This window comes from Callorhinchus milii, unplaced genomic scaffold, assembly GCF_018977255.1.
Source record: "Callorhinchus milii isolate IMCB2004 unplaced genomic scaffold, IMCB_Cmil_1.0 Scaffold39, whole genome shotgun sequence".
Taxonomy (NCBI): Eukaryota; Metazoa; Chordata; class Chondrichthyes; order Chimaeriformes; family Callorhinchidae; genus Callorhinchus; species Callorhinchus milii.
The window spans coordinates 12,821-33,520 of record NW_024704780.1 but is presented as its reverse complement, the minus strand read 5'-3'; the positions used below and the strand labels follow the sequence as shown (position 1 = coordinate 33,520).

The 20,700-nt window shown below is 44.6% G+C and overlaps 1 protein-coding gene across 1 annotated transcript; it reads right to left on the bottom strand.

Moving 5' to 3' along the window:
- Window positions 1-662: 662 nt before the first annotated feature.
- On the bottom strand, window positions 663-16,560 carry ntpcr (nucleoside-triphosphatase, cancer-related). Its single transcript, NM_001293032.1, is given in 5 exon segments — window positions 663-928; window positions 2,753-2,962; window positions 3,227-3,332; window positions 3,422-3,584; window positions 16,493-16,560. Coding segments are annotated over 5 exon segments (582 nt in total). The 5' UTR covers window positions 16,527-16,560; the 3' UTR covers window positions 663-859.
- Between the last annotated feature and the right edge of the window lie 4,140 nt (window positions 16,561-20,700).

The window sequence follows — 20,700 nt, the reverse complement described above, 5'->3', positions numbered from 1 at the left end:
AGATCCAAACATCAAGGCAGCACTGACAGAGCTTGCAGTACAGTTGTTACTGTGGTGGAGATGAACTTTTAACTTTTAGAAATTTATTTTCACTTTTTATTTGCGCAGACAACCCAGAGGGTTTTTTTGATTGATCATATCAGCCATTTCATGGAACTTATTGATGTGGGTAGCAATGAGAGCATTTGCAACAGCTGCAACTGTTTTAAAAGTGGATACAGAATTCAGGCAGCAAAACTTATGGGGGGTAATTTAATAATGTGGATTTTGTCCAATTACAAAAATAAGCTAAAAACTACTTTCTCTTATCAAAGCAGTTTTGCTTTTATTATCAACCCATGTGATAATACTTTTGGAGCTGTTTACAATTTCAGTTTGAGTTCAGTAAAAGGCTCTACCGTTGTTCCTAAACTGGGTTAAGGTTTCACAGCCCATCTTTTCGTTGTCCACTTGCTGCTTGGGTTCTGTCTGCTTTTATTGATTAAATGCCACAATATAGAAAGTGCAATTTTCTGTAAGATTTCAAACACCTTAACAGAATATGCACAAACTGGGGTATGAAATACAAATTACATTTGTACAAGAACACAGTGCTGTCAGCTTGGCTTGACTCCATTACTCCATTGAAATAATGCAATCCAGTATAGGGGGAGGGTGAAAGTAAATTGAAGTATGTTTATGTGTTACATAATACAGTACAGTTGTACTGAAGCAAAGAAAAATAATCCACAAATGTAAACCACAAAAAAATGCAAAGATAAAACCCAGAGTTGCAGTTTATAGAAGCATATCTTTCCTGTAATTATCAACAATGAAAGCCAAATGCCAGATCCTTCACGATGATCCAGTTAGTTTCCATTTACTTTCTGCACTCTTGCACTGCAGAGATAATTTCTTGTACAATACTGTTTCTATTCTCCTTTGTAATCTGTAAAATAAACAATGTTACTGTTTAATTAATATTCAGTGTTATTGTCAAGGTCACATCAAAAGCTGGGGGGGGGGGGGGGGGGGAGTGGAAAGATAAAAAAAAATTGGTCATTCACATTGTGTGTGTGACATTGCTTTGAAGAAATAGTCACCACACTTTTTTTACAGAAAAATTCTGTGAAGCACTTTGAAATGTTTCAAATACCAAGGTTATTATTATAAGGAAAACAATGAATGAGAAAAGGCCATCAAATGTGTTTCATCCACAAGTCATGCATTGAATGATTAGCCTATCATTTCCAGCCCACCTCCATTGATCCCTAATTTAAAATTACAAGCCCAAACCCTAACAGGTTGGGTGGTCCAAGCTGGACAAGTCGTGGGAAGCCAGACAGTGCTCTCAATGACAAGCTGTACATTTTAGCTGGTTAAACTTCAACAGTAAATGCACACAGTGGGGTTCCCAGGCCTTTGCTCTTGACAATCTGCACCAAAATGTGATCTGGAATTAGGTAAGCACACGTATTCCCACAGGAAGAGTGCATTCCACTCCAGACACGGGGAAATTGTCATGTATAAATGGAATACATTACATGGAAAATCAGTCTAATTTGGATACTTACAATGGTCAAGTGTCAGACACCCAGCCGACCAACAAGATGGTCTTAATAACAATGTATCCTGAGACTTCGAGTCAACCTTGTTTACTCTTTCCTGAACTATTTTTAAAGCTTTCATGTCCCTTTTTCAGGGACTTGAACCACATAGGATATTCCAGAATTGACCTCGTCAGTGATCTATACAACATTAATGTAACTTGTTCTGACTTGTAATCTAATACTTTTCAAATGACGCCAAGCAATTGATTTCTTCATTCACAAACTTTCCACTGAATAGATACTTTTGGTGCCTGGTCAGTAAATCACATCCCCATGTCTCTAGTAGTAAATATTTGTTCATAGTAAGCAAGTTTACATTTCCTTTTCCTAAATGATTTACTGAACATTTATCCACATTAAAATTATTTGCCACTTCTCATCTTATTATCTTCCTGTTCTTGCTATTTCCCTGGTCACATAATGTTAGTTCGGCTAAGTTGGCTCTGTGGGCTGACACTCCAGTAGTGTTGGGGAAGTGTTGCAAGGTTAGAGGCAATACTCTTTGGATGGCATCTAGACATTAAACAATCTATGACACTTCGAAAAAGAAAGGCGTTTCTCCTGGTGTCCTAGCCAGCAATCCTCCAGGTAAAATTGGTTACTGAACTCCCGTCATTTGTGGGACACGACTGTGCATCTGGCTGCCATGCTTATCTATAAATATATTTAACAGTAATTACTGTAAATTGCTTTGAGAAGTTATAGGCACTATATCAACTGCAAGGATTATTACTATAGCTTGAGAAAAAATAATTTGATAACACTACTAACACTATTTTATTCACAAAATGTGTGAAAAGAAGAGGATTCAAAATAGATCATTGTGGAACTGCAAAGGTTACCAATTCCCAGACATAGTATTGGGTATTCATTACCACCTCTTATTGTGAGACCAATTTTCAAGAAAAGAAGAGCTAACATACTTTTTATTAAGTAAAACTCCTCATAATAATAATAGTCATAGGATTTGAAATAGAGCTTTATCACATTGGTGAGATGTCTCAAAAAGCACTTCACAGAATATATTGTAAAGTAAATTGCCTGTGATTTTTGTGGGCGGAATACAATATTCACAATTAGGAAAATGTTTATAAAAAAAGTATAGAATGATTTGTGTATTTAATGTCCACTCAAGTTTTAAATTGTCATAATCATGCTCTTACATTAAACATTCTTACATCACTTCTGGTTCTGATTTCTTCTACAAGTCCTAGGGGTTTTCCTCTAGGCACAGGAATGGTCCCGAGTATTGTTGAACCTGCTCCATCGAGGATTTGACGTATTGCCTGGATGAAGGGTTGGCTAAAGAGCTCCATTTTCCCAATCTCATCGATCACATATACCTTATTCCCAGTACTATCTCCAGCATCAATCTACAAGAGTTAAGAGGAGAAAGGGGGGGAAAAAAAGTATTACACTATTAACCTATTGATTTTTCTAATGGCATCAGTGGGTTCATATTTCTGGATAGCATTTTCTCAACTACCCAGATCATTAATTCTTTCTACTTAATATTGAATCTCCATAAATGGAGGAAGTCACACTTGTTAAATGGCATACGGTCTAGGGATACAGTTACAACAGATGGAAAGCACAAAGGATGAATGTATCTTTTGAGGTCATGAGATGGTACCTACATTTCTGAGAAGTGGCAAAGCCAGGAGTTCAAACGATGGAAGATCCACTACATACTGACCGACTCTGTATTCACGTCGAGCTCTGTTCACACCACCTGAATCATTACTAAAAACAGGAAAACATTTTGAAAAAAATAAATTTCAGACCTTACAAAAAGAATTTAATAGACTGGAGGAAAGAAAACCAATCGATACCTAGTTCTGGACAAAGTTCCTCGCTTACCAGACAAAGTAACAACATCGAATCCCACTCTTCGTCCACTTTGTCTGACTTCCTCTGTGTAAAATCCATCAATAGAAATCCCAGAAGATTTCAGCACATCCATAGCCTTGTGGATCAAAGTGGTTTTTCCAACACCTAGAAAAATACATAAAAAGCAAATTTCTTTCAGAGATGCGTGTAGATTTGTTGCATTAATTCGTTGTTAAACCAGTTTGATTGCACAAATGAATCATTTGCCATAGAAATGTAATCTCATTACCAGAAATCCTGTTAAGATAATACAATAAAATTTGCATACAACAACGACAACCGTCTCAGAGCACTTTACAGTAACGGATCCCGGGGCTGAGCCAGCGGGAGGGGGGAGAAGGTGACCAAAAGTGCGGTCGAAAAGGAAGGTCTTCAGCTGAGATCTGAAAATAGGAAGAGAGGGGTGCGAGGCAAAGGGAGTGAGGAACAACAACAACAACAACAGGATTCCATTTATAGAGCGCCTTTCACGTCGGGAGGACGTCCCAAGGCGCTGCACAGTTGGGTCAGGGGGGAAATGGTCAGGGTGAGGGAAGGGAGGGAGCGAGGAGGGGGTAGAGAGTCGAGAGGGGAGCTGAAGGCTCGGTCAAAGAGAAAGGTCTTGAGACCGGCCTTGAAGGAGGAAAGGGAGGAAGCGGCGAAGGCACTGGGGGATGGAGTTCCAGAGCCTCGGGGCTGAGAGGCTGAAGGCCCGGCCACCGATGGTAGGGCGGTTGGGGCGGGGGACGTGGAGCAGACCGGAGCCAGAGGAACGGAGGGTACGGGCAGGTAGGTAGGGGGATAGTAGGTCAGAGAGGTAGGAGGGAGCAAGGCCGTGAATGGCCTTGTAGGTGAGGATGAGGATCTTGAATTCGATCCTCTGGGGGATGGGGAGCCAGTGGAGGTGAGTGAGGGTGGGAGTGATGTGGTCGCGAAGCCTGGTGCGGGACAGTACACGAGCTGCAGTTTTGAATGACCTGCAGTGTGGAGGGAGGTGCCAGGAAGGCGGCGAGGAGAGAGTTCCCATAGTCCAGCCTTGAGGTGATAAAGGCGTGGACCAGGGTTTCAGCAGCGTGAGGGGTGAGGTAGTGCCGTAGTCTGGCGATGTTTCGGAGGTGATGGAAGGCGGTGCCAGTTGTGGCGCGGATATGAGGAAGAAAGGACAGCTCAGGGTCGAACAGAACCCCGAGGTTCCTGATGGCTTTGAGAGGTGGAGAGTGCAGCCTTGGATGCTGATGCTGTCAGTGCCTGAGGTGCGGAGGCGCTGACGTGAGTCAATCAGGAGGGCCTCAGTTTTTCGCACGTTGAGCTGAAGAAAGTTGTCTCTCGTCCAGGACTCAATGTCGGACAGGCAGACTGTCAGGACATCGGTGGTCGTGGAGTTGAGGGTAGAGGAGGAAAGGTAGAGTTGGGTGTCATCCGCATACATGTGGAAGTTAACCCCATGTCTGCGGATGATGTCACCGAGGGGGAGCATGTAGAGGGTGAAGAGGAGGGGACCAAGGACAGAGTCTTGAGGGACACCGCACGAGACAGTGCGGGGGGTGGAGGAAAAACCATTTGTGGAGACAAAGTGAAGACGGTGGGAGAGGTACGACCTAAACCACTCAAGGACAGTGCCTTGAAGGTTGAGGTGGGAGGACAAGCGGTGGAGGAGGATAGCGTGGTCGACCGTATCGAATGCTGCCGATAGGTCGAGGAGGACGAGGAGGCAGAGGGAGCCCTGGTCACAGATGGTCAGGATATCATTGGTGACCTTGACCAGGGCGGTTTCTGTGCTATGGGCAGCACGGAAACCCGACTGAAGGGGTTTGAATCGTGAAGGTTGGAGAGGAAAGAGCGCAGCTGGGAGGCGACAACTCGTTCCAGGACCTTGGACAGGAAGGGGAGGTTGGAGATGGGCCGGTAGCTTGATAGCTGCGACGCATCAAGGGAGGGTTTTTTTAAGGTGGGAGTGATGGTGGCAGTTTTTAAGGGAATGGGAACAGAGCCAGAGGAGAGGGACAGGTTGACGATGTCTGTGATATGTGGGGCAAGGAGGTGGAGCTGGGAGATAAGGAGTGGAGTGGGGATGGGGTCAAGGGAGCAGGTGGTGGGTTTCAGGGATAGGATGAGTTTGGTGACAGAGGGTGGGGAAACGGGTACGAAAGTGTGTAGGGGAGGATGGGTAGGAGTCGGAGTGTGGGAGGGAGGGGGTGGGAGGTGGGTGGATGTTGGAGGGGAAGTGACAGCGGAGCGAATTCCCTTGATCTTGGATTCAAGGAAATCCAGCATCTCCTCGCAGTGAAGGTTGGAGGAGATGACCTGCGCGGGGTGGCGGGGGGGACGGAGGAGTTGGGATGTGGTAGAGAACAGTAGCCTGGGGTTGTCCTTCGCCTCCAGGATTATCCTGGAGTAGAAGGACGACTTGGCCGAGGCTAGAGTGGAGCAGTAGGTTTTGAGGAGGTCCAGCCAGATTTGCTGGTGGACCGTTAGGCCAGATTTGACCCAGGTGCGTTCAGCGGCCCGCACCTGGCTCTTTAGTGAGCGGAGGTGGGTGGTGAACCAGGGGGAGGAGCGAGAGTAGGAGACAGTACGGGAGGTGATAGGGGCAAGAGTGTCAAGTGTGGAGGAGAGGGTGTTGTGGAGGAGGGTGAGAGCAGAAGAGGGGTCAGTGAGGGATGAAGGCCAGAGGGAGAGGAGTTCAGAGGACTCCAAGGCAGCGGTTAGGGATTGTGGGAGTAACTTCTTCCAGGGGCGGTAGAAGATGGTGGTGGGTCTGGTGGAGGTGGGGAGGGGGGTGGAGGTGGTGAAGGAGATGAAGTGGTGGTCGGAGAGGGCCTTGTCGGTGATAGTGATATCCGAGACACTGAGGCCCCGGGTGATCACCAAGTCGAGTGGGTGGCCGTGACTGTGAGTGGGGGAGTTGATGTGGAGGGAGAGGTTGAGCGAGGAGAGCAGGGAAGAGAAATCTGAGGAGATTGAGCAGGAGGGGGTGAAGTGCAGGTTAAAGTCGCCCAGGATGATGAGGCGATCAGAGCAGAGGCAGAGAGATGTGAGAAGTGTTGAGATATCAGAGATAAAGGTGGGAGAGGTTTTAGGGGGCCGGTAGAGGAGGAGGATTTTAAGTGAGAGGAAGGAGGGGTGGGAGAGGGTGAGGTGCTCAAAAGAGGGGAAAGAGCCAGAGGAGTAGGGGGATAGGGCAAGTGGTGTCCTTGAGATAAGGACAACACCACCGCCACGGCGGTTGGGGGCGAGGGGATGTGGTGGGAGGTGTAGCCGGGTGGTGTGGCCTCCGTGAGGGGGAAGGTGTTGCCTGGGGTGAGCCAGGTTTCCAAGGAAGGGAGTTCCAGAGCCTCGGGGCGTAGTGGCTGAAGGCACGGCCGCTGAGGGTGGAGCGGAGGACTCAGGGGACGAGGAGGAGGCCAGACCCGGTGGAACGAAGGCAATGGGCATTGTTGTGAGGAGAGAGGAGGTCAGAGAGGTAGGGGGTTGCAGAGAAGTGGAGGGATTTGAAGACATACGTTAGAAATCGTTTAATCACCTAAATCGCACATCCATCCAAGTCCCATTCAGTTTCCTATCAAAACCATTTATGTGGATATATATGTATAATAGATTTCTTTGCACAAGCTGTATTTATCATCTCCTAATTCATAACGTTCTCTCCTCTACCCTCTATTATTCTCGTACTTATCGTCTGCATTGAACCATGGGATATGACATCCTGACTCGTTGATTGCATGCGGAAACTTCATTTCCCACGACTCAGTGTGATTCCAATGCTTGCCCGGTAAGTGTGCAGGCGGCAACAGGTCAAGACACACCGAATAACGGGAAACGTAGTTTTGACCCATCGGCGCGTGCACACTTACCAGCTGCAGTGATGAAGTGCCACGTGCGCACTTACCGGCTGCATGAATTACAACACTGAGTATTGATGAAATCCGATTTTATACGGTTTACACAAGTTTGCCTGCAACTCGGACTTTGCGTAAGTCATATTAAATGTTATAGTCCTGACTGATATAACTTGTGAGTTTTACCGTGCTATCTATGACTGTGGACTGTATGACCATCGTATACTGTATTTTAGGCACTGAACAGTGCTGAGTGCTATTCTGAACTCGGAATGTTCCAAAGGAGCGGCATGAAATGTGGTGAGAAGTTGAAGTATAGTGCATGATTTTTTTATGCATGAACCATAAAATGTTGATTCCCACGTATCTGCTACCAGCTTTACTTTAGACCAGGATACACAAAGCTAGCAAGTACAGTGAGCTGGACAAATAGTTACAATGAAGAATGTAATACTGTCAGAATGTGTACGTTACACTGAGAAAAATCATGGTGCTTTTGTGCTTTGAAAATCATTACTGCTACTGTACTACCGAACCATTTTTTAAATGCAGAAATGTATGCATTATGTATAAAATATATGCTATTAACCATTGGTTAATATTCCCAGCTCAACCAACTGGTAAATGTTGTTTCCCCTCCATCTGCCCCTTTGCACGCAAACATACACACACACACACACTCTATTCTTCTGAGCAGAGCCCAACTGCAGTCAGTATCAGTGAGTCTTAAGTATTCATCATTCTTACAATAAATGGTACATTCCCCATATGGGGAAAGCAAGTATACCCTGCAAAACTGGATATTTTTATATATAAAATAGAATTGATATTACTATTTTCACTTGGAAAATAGCAATCGCACCCCTAGAAACAAGTACATTAATCCTATTTTCTTCATTAATACTCCACAAACTCGGGGCAGCTCTCCCACTGGATAACACAAAGGCAGTGCTGCTAAACTTCAAGTTCAATTTTAGAAACAGAAGGTACAAAATCAAGGGCACTAAGCAATATAGCCTGTATTTGGTAACACTGGAATCGTTAGTTCACATACCACATGATAATAATGGCCTTCCAGCACTTCATAAATAAAATGCACTTTGCCTTACCCCAACCATAGAGGGACCTTATTGAAAATAATTTATAAAAGGTTTACACAAGTTTTCTACATTGCACCCAAGTGCAGAGAGTTTTCATTAACTATGGAGAAAATTTCACTCCATTTATAAATGTAACATAAAATATCTGTATGCTATCAGATTGAGCAGTGGAGACACCAGGTCTGACCTGGTTCATTGCCTAATGAGTTTAATGTTCAAATTAACATGTTCTGTTGAGGTCTGCAGAACGAAACAGCAGCTTGGACAAGGCATCTAGGCGTGTAGTCACTATCTAATGTTTGAACAATAATCACACGTACACTGTAACATGGAGGAGGGACGGGTAGTTTGTGTATTCACACAGTGTGAAATTGGAGGGGATAAATTGTGATTGTTAAGAGGTTGAAAGGGAAGAGAAATTTCTGGCGAGGAAATACTTTTCAAAATCTGGAAGCTGAGACAAGTGAAAAATACCGTTTTAAAAACCAACAGGAAATAGACCTCTGAGTTGCTCTGTAATGGCCATTCCAGAATTGGAACTAAGCAAGTCACTTAGTTTTGCCCACAGAATACAGTCAATCCACTTTGCAATATATTCTGTGAAACGCTTTGAGACGTCTCAACGACATGAAAAAGCGCTAGATCAAATGCAAGAATTATTTATTATTTTGTCCTGGTGAAATTGGGGGGCACTTTACGGAGAATAAAGCAATAGCAACAGATCATGTTAGTAACTTCAGCATTGAAATGCTCACTAGTCTATCATACTAGCTAACTTCCAGAGTAGCTAGTCAGTTGTTTTATTTACTTGTCTCCTTTCGTCAGACTAGAATTAATTTTGAGCTAAATGCAACTCCAATATCATTTGAAGCAGAGCTGCTATAGATTCAGGGGTACGTACATGGTGATAGGAAGTCACTTTGGCACTTAACTCGTTTTGACATAAGTTAAATAACAATTCTAAAAAGAAATGGCAACATCAATGGGAACCCTTGTTTAGGATTAACTGAACCACTGTCACAATAATAATCCTTGTATTTGATATAGCGCCTTATCACGTCTTCATGACGTCGTAAAGCGCTTCACAGAATATACTGTAAAGTGAATTGACTATATTTTGTGGGCAAAACATAGCAGCCAATTGCGCACAGCAGTTCCCACAAAAAGTTGTGGATTGAGTAACCAATTTTTTTTAAAAAACAGAATTATTACCCCTGGAAAAGTGATCTGCCAATCAACTAACAACCGGGTTCCTACTTACTGCTGGGTAAACAGAGGGTGTGGAGTAAGGAAACTTGGCCAACATTTCGCCCTGCCGGGAATCGAACCCAGGTTTCTCGCTTGCGAGGCGAGTGCTTTAACCACTGAGCTACAGGACTCAGAGATTCTGCAAAGGCAGAATCTCATCGAGGAAAATCAGAAAAAGGGAAGACTGAGATTGAAGCTGCTTCGTTCCTGTACCATCAATAGCAAGTGAAATTTCAGAACTGAAATGGTCGACAAGATTAGGGAGATTTAAAGGCACCCAATCTGGAAGAAATGTTTAAACTGCAGCAAGGAGTAGTATTTCTCAGTCCTGTAGGAACAGAGAGAAGGACTTTAGGTAAAGAGACAAGCTATGGATTGATAGAATTAAAGGCCCTAAAGAAGGCGCTGGAAGTCATTTAGAAGGAGATGAAAGAAAGCCAACCAGAATAATTTATTGTAATTGTCCATTTTTATATTAAATTTTAAAATGACTTTATATTATCATAGGGGACAGAGGGCTCAATTGTTATCAGTTTCCTCCAGAAAACCCTTTCAGAAATGTTATTATATCTCCCCGCAGATCATTTTTTAAATGAGACAGATACAGGTCATTCAGCGAAACCCAGAGGAGAGAGAGTTACCTTGAGCACTGCTTCTCAGATCGCTTTTGATTTTGTATCGTGGAAAAATAAGCAACTTGGAGACCAAGCCTCGAACCTCAACTACCAGAGGTATTTTGTAGCTGAAGCAACAACAAAAAATTGCATTTAATATTGTGTCTTGCATGTTGGAACGATGTTCCAAGGTGCTGGACAGTCGATGGTTTGCACCCAAGCTCTGGGTTGGATTTGGGGGGTGGGAGAGGGGCTATGGTGAAGACAACTGAAGTCACAGTCAAAGAGGAAGAAGGTCTTGAGACAGATGTTCAAGAAGGCAAGGGAAGGGAATAATAATAATAATCCTTGCATTTGATATAGCGCTTTTCAGGTCGGGAGGACATCCAAAACGCTTCACAGAACACACTGTAAAGTGAATTGACCGTATATTTGTGGGCGAACGCGGCAGCCAATTGCGCACAGCAATGTCCCACAAGCAGTCGTAGATTGAAAATGACTAATTTATTATTGTTTGGGGTTTTTGGAGGGATTATTATTAGGCTCTGTGTGGAGTAAGGAAACTTGCCCAAGGTTTCACCCTGTCTGGAATTGAACTCAGGTCTCTCGCTTGCAAAGCGAGTGCTCTAACCACTGAGCTACAGGACTCCACAATGTTGAAATGTTGTGATTTTTTTAAGGAGCATATCTTATTCATTGTAATCAATTCAGGTACTGTCACTACGGATGGAGAGTGAGGGCAGAAAGGCTGAAGGTCCGGCTGCCGATGGTGGGGCCATGGGTGGGGAAATGAGGCAGGGCGGGGGATGTGTGCAAAGAAGTCAAGAAAGACCACATGATTGCAACTTAATAATCCTAATAATAATAATCCTTGAATTTGATATAGCACTTTTTCACGTCTTCTAGAAGTCTCAAAGCGCTTTAGAGAATATACTGTAAAGTGAATTGACTGCATTTTTGTGGGCGAAACGCGGCAGCCAATTGCGCACAGCAGTGTCCCACAAACAGTCATGGATTGAAGTGACCAAATTATTATTGTTTAGTTTTCTTGAGGGATTATTATCAGGCTTGTGGAGTAAGGAAACTTGCCCAAGGTTTTGCCCTGCCGGGAATCAAACCCAGGTCTCTCGCTTGTGAGGCAAATGCTCTAACCAGTGAGCTACAGGACACCACAATGTTGAAATGTTGTGATTTTTTTAAGGAGCATATCTTATTCATTGTAATCAATTCAGGTGCTGACACTACCAGCTCGACCATCAGAATGACAAACTTCTGAATTCTTTGTGACATTCTCTTAAACTTTCAATACACACATGAACTGCTTTCAGATTTTTTTTGAAAGAAAAGCTGCAAGTCTTTCAGCTTTACATGAAAAACGAAATCCTTGGAACAATTTGAATGTTATACATTATGTGGACATTACAAATACCCTCAACACAAACTTCTGCACACTTATTTTACTGGTTATATGTTTTTCAGAATTTAAATAAAATGCAGTACTTTACCCACTCAACAATCAGATGAGTGGGCTCTGATTTTGGGGCCTTCTATGCTGTCCACCAGCGAATGGTTCTCAGGTCTCTGCCAGTCCTGCTCTCAAGTCTCTGCTAGTTCTGCTCTGTAAATAAGATCAGCTCTGCAGCAGAATTACTGCAAAGTAAGTTGCTGTTGACTTTCCTTTCCTGTGGAAACATGACAAGCCTCTGCTTGACACCTTCCCCCTGGCAGCACTGCCAAGCTCATAGTAGGAAACTGCATCCTACTATTCTGTCACAGAATAGTACAGCACTGAAGCAGCAACATACAACTCACCTTTTAAATAACACAGTACTGGAAAGCATATCATGTAACCATTAGACAAATATCCACTGACTCATCGATGGATATTTGTCTAATGGTTACATGATATGCTTTCCATCCACCCCCAAATTATTATCAAATAAATGTATTCCATTAAACAAAAAGATCACAATGGTGCTACTACAATGTTGGCTCACCTCCAATCTCCATGCAATCCCTCACACAGTTACATCGATAAAAGAGCTGGAAACCTACCCAACTTGTCGGGAAAAGGTGCATTACAATTTGCTTGCTCTTACCCTAAAACAATTGGCTGAACTTCACAAGATATTTAAGAAAAACACTGCTAGCCCAATTAAAATGTTAGCAATTAAATAACTATCAAGAGTGACTCTTTTTCTACCCCATTTGCAATACTTTATATTTCTCGTAACTAAAGTGCAGGGATTGAGGAAGAATATTGATAATAGCGATAAAACTAATTACATATGTGTTCTGACTCGTTGTAGCTCATGTGGAAATGAAGGCAGCTTGTATTATAGGTCATTTGCCTTTCTAAAAGTAGCTTAATTCAGGCTAGTCACAAGAAGAAACTTCAGATGAGGACAACACAATTTTTAAACAGGGGTGAGTAATTTTCAGGATTTTCTGCTCTTTCCTCACACTACTCTCCTCAACTGGAAGGGTGGGACTGTTCAGTCTGCAGACATTTCTATCGAGCCTTTTACCATATAATAATGATAATAATCCTTGCGTTTGATATGGCGCTTTTCACGGTCTTATAGATGTCTCAAAGTGCTTCACAGAATATATGTAAAGTGAATTGACTGTATAGTTGTGGGTGAAACGCGGCATCACTCTTAAGGTCATAATTTGTAAAAGTGGATGTCAAACTATTAATGTGAACACACCACAAAGCTGTCCTTTGTCCCAGACAAGGGGAATTCACCTCTACGGGGGTGAGGAGAGGGAGAGACAGAAGGAGAACAAGAACAGGTGTGTTGCTGTAACTCAAAACAAACTTTTTCATGTTGGGTTTCCACTGTTGCAATAACAGGTCACCACCATATCTTTTGTCATTCTATCCATTTATTAAATCACAACCATTTCAATTTTATTCACAAAATGTATCCATTCAAAATATCCACCTAGCAAGCGCAGGTCAAAGGCTGGGTTAATCAAATGAACGATTAAAATGGAAAATTTTCTATGATAAATCTAAAGTATTAGATATAGGGGAGAAACAAATGTGAGGCAGCGGTATACAATGAATGGAATAAAATTAGAGCAGGGCAACTTAGAAAGGAGCTGGGAGCAATAGTAAACATGTCACTTTCAATGTCCAGACAATGTGCTGAAGCAATTTAAAAACACAAAAACAATGCTGGGGTATATAGCCAGAACACAGCCTACAGAAATTACACTAAAGCTTTACGATGCACTGGTCAGATCACACTTAGTGTCAAGTCAATGCTCTTCCCAGATAAACAGATGTAACAGATGTAGCATAAATCTAATTTTACGGACATTGATTCAATTCCAAGCCCTGCAACTGGAACTACCACTTTAAATTGTCTTTTAATCCAGCCAATTTCAGACACGCTTTAAACTTAAATGAAGTTCCTACATGGTCCAATGAGACCACTCTTGATCTTGTTAATGTCGTTATAACAGCAACTGGAACTTATGTAGCATCTTCACATAGGGGTATTAAAAAGCCAATCTAATTTCCAGCTCCTAAAAACTATAACATTTGTTGAAACGTATATTTAGAAAGAAGACTTCTTTATTCAAAAGAATGATGAATTTTTAGAATAATCTGCCAAACAACAAATGGAAAAGCATTGTTTTTATTCAAAGTAAAATTCGAAGCTATGATAGGAGTTAATTTATTTGTGAGATTAGTTCTTCAGTGAGCCAAGAGACTTTTTTTACATCTGTGATTTGTGTTCTTAAATATATACCGAACCTAAGGTGCAATTTTATATTTATATAGAGTCTTTCACATTGGGATGACATCTAAAAGCACATTATACAGTTGACTTGGAGCCTGAATTGAGGGGGGGGGGGGGGGGGGGGTTTGGGGGAAGAGAGTCCAATGAAGAGATAGATCTTAAGGTGGAAAGGAGGGACAAGGCGCAGGAACTCAGGGGCAGAATGCCTACAAGCTTGTCCAACCATGGTGGGGCAGAAGCAGGCCAGTGTGAGCGACCAGGGGGTGATAGGATCACAGAGCGAGGCTTGGGCGAGGCCGTGGAGCTTTGAAAGTGATCGTAAAGTTCGGATTTTTGAATAAATCTGACCATGACATTGGAATTATTAATACTCGCTCGGTGCCCGCTGCGTGTGGGGCACGCTGTCAACACATCATTACTTGCATTGGCAGCGCAACAAAAAAAATCTGACCCGGGACGTAATAAGCTCTCACCATGAAAATCCGCAACAGTAAACATTACAAATAATAAGAAATGCCTGAAGGTGACTTCAAGCTATAATTCGAGGCGACGTTTATAAACTGCATGAGTTTCCCTCTTGCAGTTTAAACCATGTGAACTCTTTGAATTGATTACAGCCTTGTCACTCTCCACAACTGTACAGAGGGCAGACTGCAGTGTTACAGTGGAGTCCTGTAGCTCAGTGGTTAGAGCACTCGCTTTGCAAGCGAGAGACCCGAGTTCAATTCCAGGCAGAGGGCGAAACCTTGGGCAAGTTTCCTTACTCCACACAGAGCCTAATAATAATCCCTCCAAAACAAAAANCAATAATAAATTGGTCCTTTTCAATCTACGACTGTTTGTGGGACATTGCTGTGCGCAATTGGCTGCCGCGTTCGCCCACAAATATACAGTCAATTCACTTTACAGTGTGTTCTGTGAAGCGCTTTGGGCCGTCCTCCCGACGTGAAAAGCGCTATATCAAATGCAAGGATTATTACTATCAGAGACAGACAGACAGACAGAGAGAGTGGGATTGGGTGGGTTGTGTGGCACCAAACCTCACTCCGGGGACACACACGTTCTCTTACTGACACAGACATGATCCAGTTCCACCACATGCCCAACATTAAAGTGCCAGCCATGCCATCCCGCCAGCCATGCTCACCCTGCCACCTCGCCAGCCCTGCCATCCCGCCAGCCATGCTCACCCTGCCATCCCGCCAGCCATGCTCACCCTGCCACCTCGCCAGCCCTGCCATCCCGGCAGCCATGCTCACCCTGCCACCTCGCCAGCCCTGCCATCCCGGCAGCCATGCTCACCCTGCCACCTCGCCAGCCCTGCCATCCCGCCAGCCATGCTCACCCTGCCACCTCACCAGCCATGCTCACCCTGCCACCTCGCCAGCCCTGCCATCCCGCCAGCCATGCTCACCCTGCCACCTCGCCAGCCCTGCCATCCGCCAGCCATGCTCACCCTGCCATCCCGGCAGCCATGCTCACCCTGCCACCTCGCCAGCCCTGCCATCCCGGCAGCCATGCTCACCCTGCCACCTCGCCAGCCATGCTCACCCTGCCACCTCGCCAGCCCTGCCATCCCGCCAGCCATGCTCACCCTGCCACCTCGCCAGCCCTGCCATCCCGCCAGCCATGCTCACCCTGCCACCTCACCAGCCCTGCCACCCCGCCAGCCATGCTCACCCGGCCACCCTGCCACCTCGCCAGCCCTGCCATCCCACCAGCCCTGCCATCCCGCCAGCCATGCTCAACCCGCCAGCCCTGCCACCCCGCCAGCCCTGCCACCTCACCAGCTATGCTCACCCGGCCACCCACCAGCCCTGCCACCCACCAGCCCTGCCATCCCACCAGCCATGCTCACCCCGCCAGCCCTGCCACCCCAGAGTCAGTCACAGCAGGGGGGTGGGGGGGGGGGGGGTATAGGCTGCCGCTCCTTTGCTGCAATTGCTCAACAGTGAGTGAGTGAGTGAGTGAATGAGAGTGACAGTGAGCGGCCCCTCCCTCCCGCCCTGTGAGGCCCCGCGGTGCGGGGCACTGGGCCGCCCGCGGCCCTGTGAGGCCCCGCGGTGCCGGGCACTGGGCTGACCGCTGCCCTGTGAGGCCCCGCGGTGCGGGGCACTGGGCTGCCCGCGGCCCTGTGAGGCCCCGCGGTGCCGGGCACTGGGCTGCCCGCGGCCCTGTGAGGCCCCGCGGTGCCGGGCACTGGGCTGCCCGCGGCCCTGTGAGGCCCCGCGGTGCCGGGCACTGGGCTGCCCGCGGCCCTGTGCGCCCACCCGCTCGTCGCTGTGTTTTGGGGGAGGATTTCGGCGCCGCGCGGAGGCTGAGCGCGGCCCTGGGCCCGAGGCCTGGGGGTGGGGGTGAGCCCGAGCGGCCCTCAGGCAGACAGACAGCAGCCGAGCTCCGGCCTCTCCCCCCCCCCTCTGTGTGTGTGAGAGAGAGGCCGTGAGGGCTGAGTTCAGTGTAGTGACTGTGAAGGTGTACCTGGCGGCCCCGTCAACACCACGTGTCTCTTCATAGCTCCAGCCCTGCGGGGCGCCCCACCGCGCGTGGCGCATGACCTCCCCCCCACACACACACACCCCCCCACACATACACACACACCCCCACACACACCCACACACACACACCCACACATACACACACACACCCACACACACCAGATTTGGTTTGGGAACCAAGATGTGCACGTGGTGCAATCCAGAAATCCTCATAATAAATAACAATAATCCCTGCACTTGCTATCCAGGGCGTCTCTTTCACGGTCGAGAGGATAATAATAATAATAATAATAATAATCCTTGCATTTGATATCGGGCTTTTCACGTCGGGAGGATGTCCCAAAGCGCTGCACAGAACACACTGTAAAGTGAATCGACTATATATTTGTGGGCGAACGCGGCAGCCAATTGCGCACAGCGATGTCCCGCAAACAGTCGTGGATTGAAAATGACCAATTTACTATTGTCTTGTTTTGTTAGGGATTATTATTAGGATGTCTCGAAAGTGCTTCGCAAGCGGTTGCTGTGAAGCGCCGCGACTATTTTGCGAGCAGTTAGAGCAGTCAGTTTGCGCACAGGATAGCCAACAGACAGTCAGTCAGTCAGTCAGCCTTACAGGATGTAAGTAAGTAAGTGAGTAAGTGAATGATGTTTTTTTTCTGGGGGGTTGTTTGCCAAGACCCCCAGAGAAACTTCTCTTATTCAATACAATACAAAATTACATTTGCATCACGGCTTTCACGTCGGGAGGACGTCCCAGTTGGGGATTTGGACCCGAGCTGGGGGTCAGCATCGGGGAGGGGAGGGTGGCCGAAGGCGCGGTCGAAGAGAGGGTTTTGAGATGCACCTTGAAGGAGGCAAGGGAGGGAGCGAGGCGAAGGGAATGTGGGATGGAGTTTCATAGGTTGGGGGCAGAAAGGCTGAAGCCCGACCGCCGAGGGTGGGGCAGGCCGGGCAGGGGATGTAGAGTAGGCCACATAGTGGCTTGGGATCATTAAAGCCCACCTGAATAGACAGAGAAGACCTCAGTTTAATGTTATTCAAGGATAACACCACCAACAATGCAGTCCACTGCCAGCACTATATTTGATTTTTCAACCTAGATTATGTAAGGTCAAAGTCATGAGATGGGACTTGAACTCACAACCTTCTGACTCAGAGGCAAGAGTGCTACCAACTGAGCCAGGTGGGCACACCAATTACAAATTCAATTGCAAATCAGGCACTTTATTTCCAGGACAGTTTCAGGCCATTGTGACTATTAGTAATTTCATTTAAAATTTTATTTTATACATTATTATACACTGAAATATTAGAAAGTGTTACAAAAGCCTTTTGATGCCATCTTAATTAAGTCAGCTAGCCTGGAGCATTTTTTTTTTTGATATTTGGAGGGAGAAATTCTACCTGGGTGTAGATTTACCTGATTTATGCAGCAATTCAGGTCATCAAGAATTTGTCACATCCCTTAATCATATTAAAAGTCCTTTTGTGAACTACAATATACTGGCCTCAAAATTAAGACTGGTTTCAACAATTTGCCAAATTCTAGACTCTCTGAAATGTTAACAAAATTGAAAAACTTCGTGGAATTTCTTCCCTACAACTCACTTACATCAGAAAGATTTGTAGACATGCATTCGTGTCCAAATAATTTTTGATTAACATAAACCTGTGTGTACAGTACATTAGCTTGTGATGCTTTGATGTTGTGCTGTATCTTTTATGCCTCTCAGTATCTTTATATCTACAAAGCCAGTGCTAAAGTTCATGAGCTTCACAGTGCGGCAGAGATTTTTTGTCTGTTTTTAGTTATTGTGAACTTGGCTTGACAGAAGTAGGCCACTTGAAGCTTTTGAAATTCACTTGCATCTAAAGCACATGTAAATTTCTTTTTTCGGATGCTATCCCGGAGACGAGAAAGATGTTTCATTAAAATGACCCAAATAGTTAATTTCCTAGGAATTAAATGCTTATATGTGTTATTATATTATGTTTAATTGTGTAATTATTCTACCTGAATTCATTCACAATTCGTCCATTTTTACACAGAGAGTTGTTACCGTCTGGAATACACTGCTTGAAAGGCTGGTGGAAACAGATTGAATAATCACTTTTAAAAGGGAATTGGATTGGTACTTGTAAAAGAAAAATTTGCAAGGATATGAGGAAAGAGCAGGGGAGTCAGACTGATTGGGTAGCTCTTCCAAAGAGCCGGCACAGGCAGAATGGGCCGAATGGCCTCTTTCCTTGCTGTAATATCCTATGATTCTTTGATTGTGAACCATGGGTTTAGCAGAGAGGGAATGTAAGGCCTGGTTTTGTGGATCCAGACTGAATAAAATCTTTAATAAGGCTCCACGTAAGAGACTCATTTCTATAATCAGGTCATGTGTAGTCATGGGGGAATGGATAGAGAGATGGATAGAAAATAAAGTAGGGGTTTTCTCTTACTCTTGGAGGAAACTTCGCATGGCAAGAAGTAGGAAGTGGTGTTCTGCCGTGATCTGTATTAGGACTGCAATTGTTACCATACACAGCAATGATTTAGGCTAAGATATTAGCAGTATGATGTCAAAATTCTCAGGTAACTATTGTGTCTGAATACCTACTTCAAAAAAATGTTGTAGATGAACACTGCATCCATGATCAATAAACATGATATAGATATCAGGACTATTTGACCTGAATGCTTTGTCTTGTTGGTTCAACACTGGATGAAATTAGTTATCTTCTCTCACCCGCTTCATACCAGTCACAGATTGTGTGTGCCGAGCTGTATCCTTGATGGATTATTTTACCCTATAACTTGAATCGGAGAATAGCATGATGCCGGAGAAAACACCAGGATATATCCTAAATGTGGAATGATTGTCAGTATATGTCCTGAATTGTGCACCAGTAAACCTGTCTCCTGTCTCCCATTTCAAGCTTAGCTGACCCGACTGAGCAAAACCATCAAATGAAAGGAAAACACTGAGAGCTTCACATTTCCCCATGGCTCAGTGAGTAAATGAACCATGTGCTGTAGAAATGAGTCTTATGTAGGAATCCCTGATGTTCATAGTGATTTTAACTGCCTATTTATGTGTAACTCCTCATGCTATGGTTTTAAAGAAAAAGAAAAATGTGGAAGGAAGGTTTAGAGAAGTGCATGCACCAGCACACAGCCTGACTGGCTCATGCAGAGTTTTTTTCCCCCTTCAGTTCCTCAATTTTTCTGCTTGTCTTTGAACCAACCCAGGAACTACATATAAGTTGGGTCCCATTTAAAGAGGTGTCTATTAATACATTTGCAAAATTCAAGATGCTGATAGTGGCAAATGTCACTAAAGCAACATCTTATTTCCTATTAGTAAGATGGGAAACAGGTCTATAAAATATTAATCCTCATATTTGGTATAGCGCCTTTCACACTGGGTGGCATCTCAAAGCTCGTCACGGGATATACTGTAAGTGTTCTGACTACAATTGTAGGCAAAGCTAAGATAGCTTTTATTAAGCAAACAAGGTGTTAACAAGCTATTTTGACCCAGAAATCAGATTCAGTTATTCATCAGATACCTTTTATTACATTAAAATCTATTGCGGACCCATGTAAATATCAGATTAAAGAAGACTATAGCTCTGAGGTACAGAACAGAGCAGTGTTCAACGGGAAGAGTGCAAGGAGAAAACAGAAAAGAATACTCCCTTAACATCCAATTCTCAGGCTCCACCAATGATGAAAGTGCAAAGCTGCCTGGTAAGACCAAGCGCTGGACAGCAATAATTTAGCTCTCACAAACCACCCGGAGACTTATAATGTCACTGCATACAGAAATTTAATGATAAACTTATTTTATCAAGCTTATAAATTATTTGATGCTGGCTTTTGCAGTTGACTTCACCCAATTTGACTATAACCATGTGACCACTCCGAGATACGTCATTTTTTAGTTTTTTTAACATAATCTCATAGGAAGTTTAACTATTTCAACTAATTTAACTATGACAGTTCAGCTGACTGAACAGCAGCACCTAGAATGACCGATATGATCTTCCGAGGGGTGCGGTGAATAATTATTGCTTTTAATATGGGACTTTTCACGTCTGGAGGATGATTCAAAATGCTTCATAGGATTTTACTGTAAAATGTAGTGAGTGAATGTGGCAGTCAGTATGTGCACAGATGTGAGCAGGCGAGTGCGC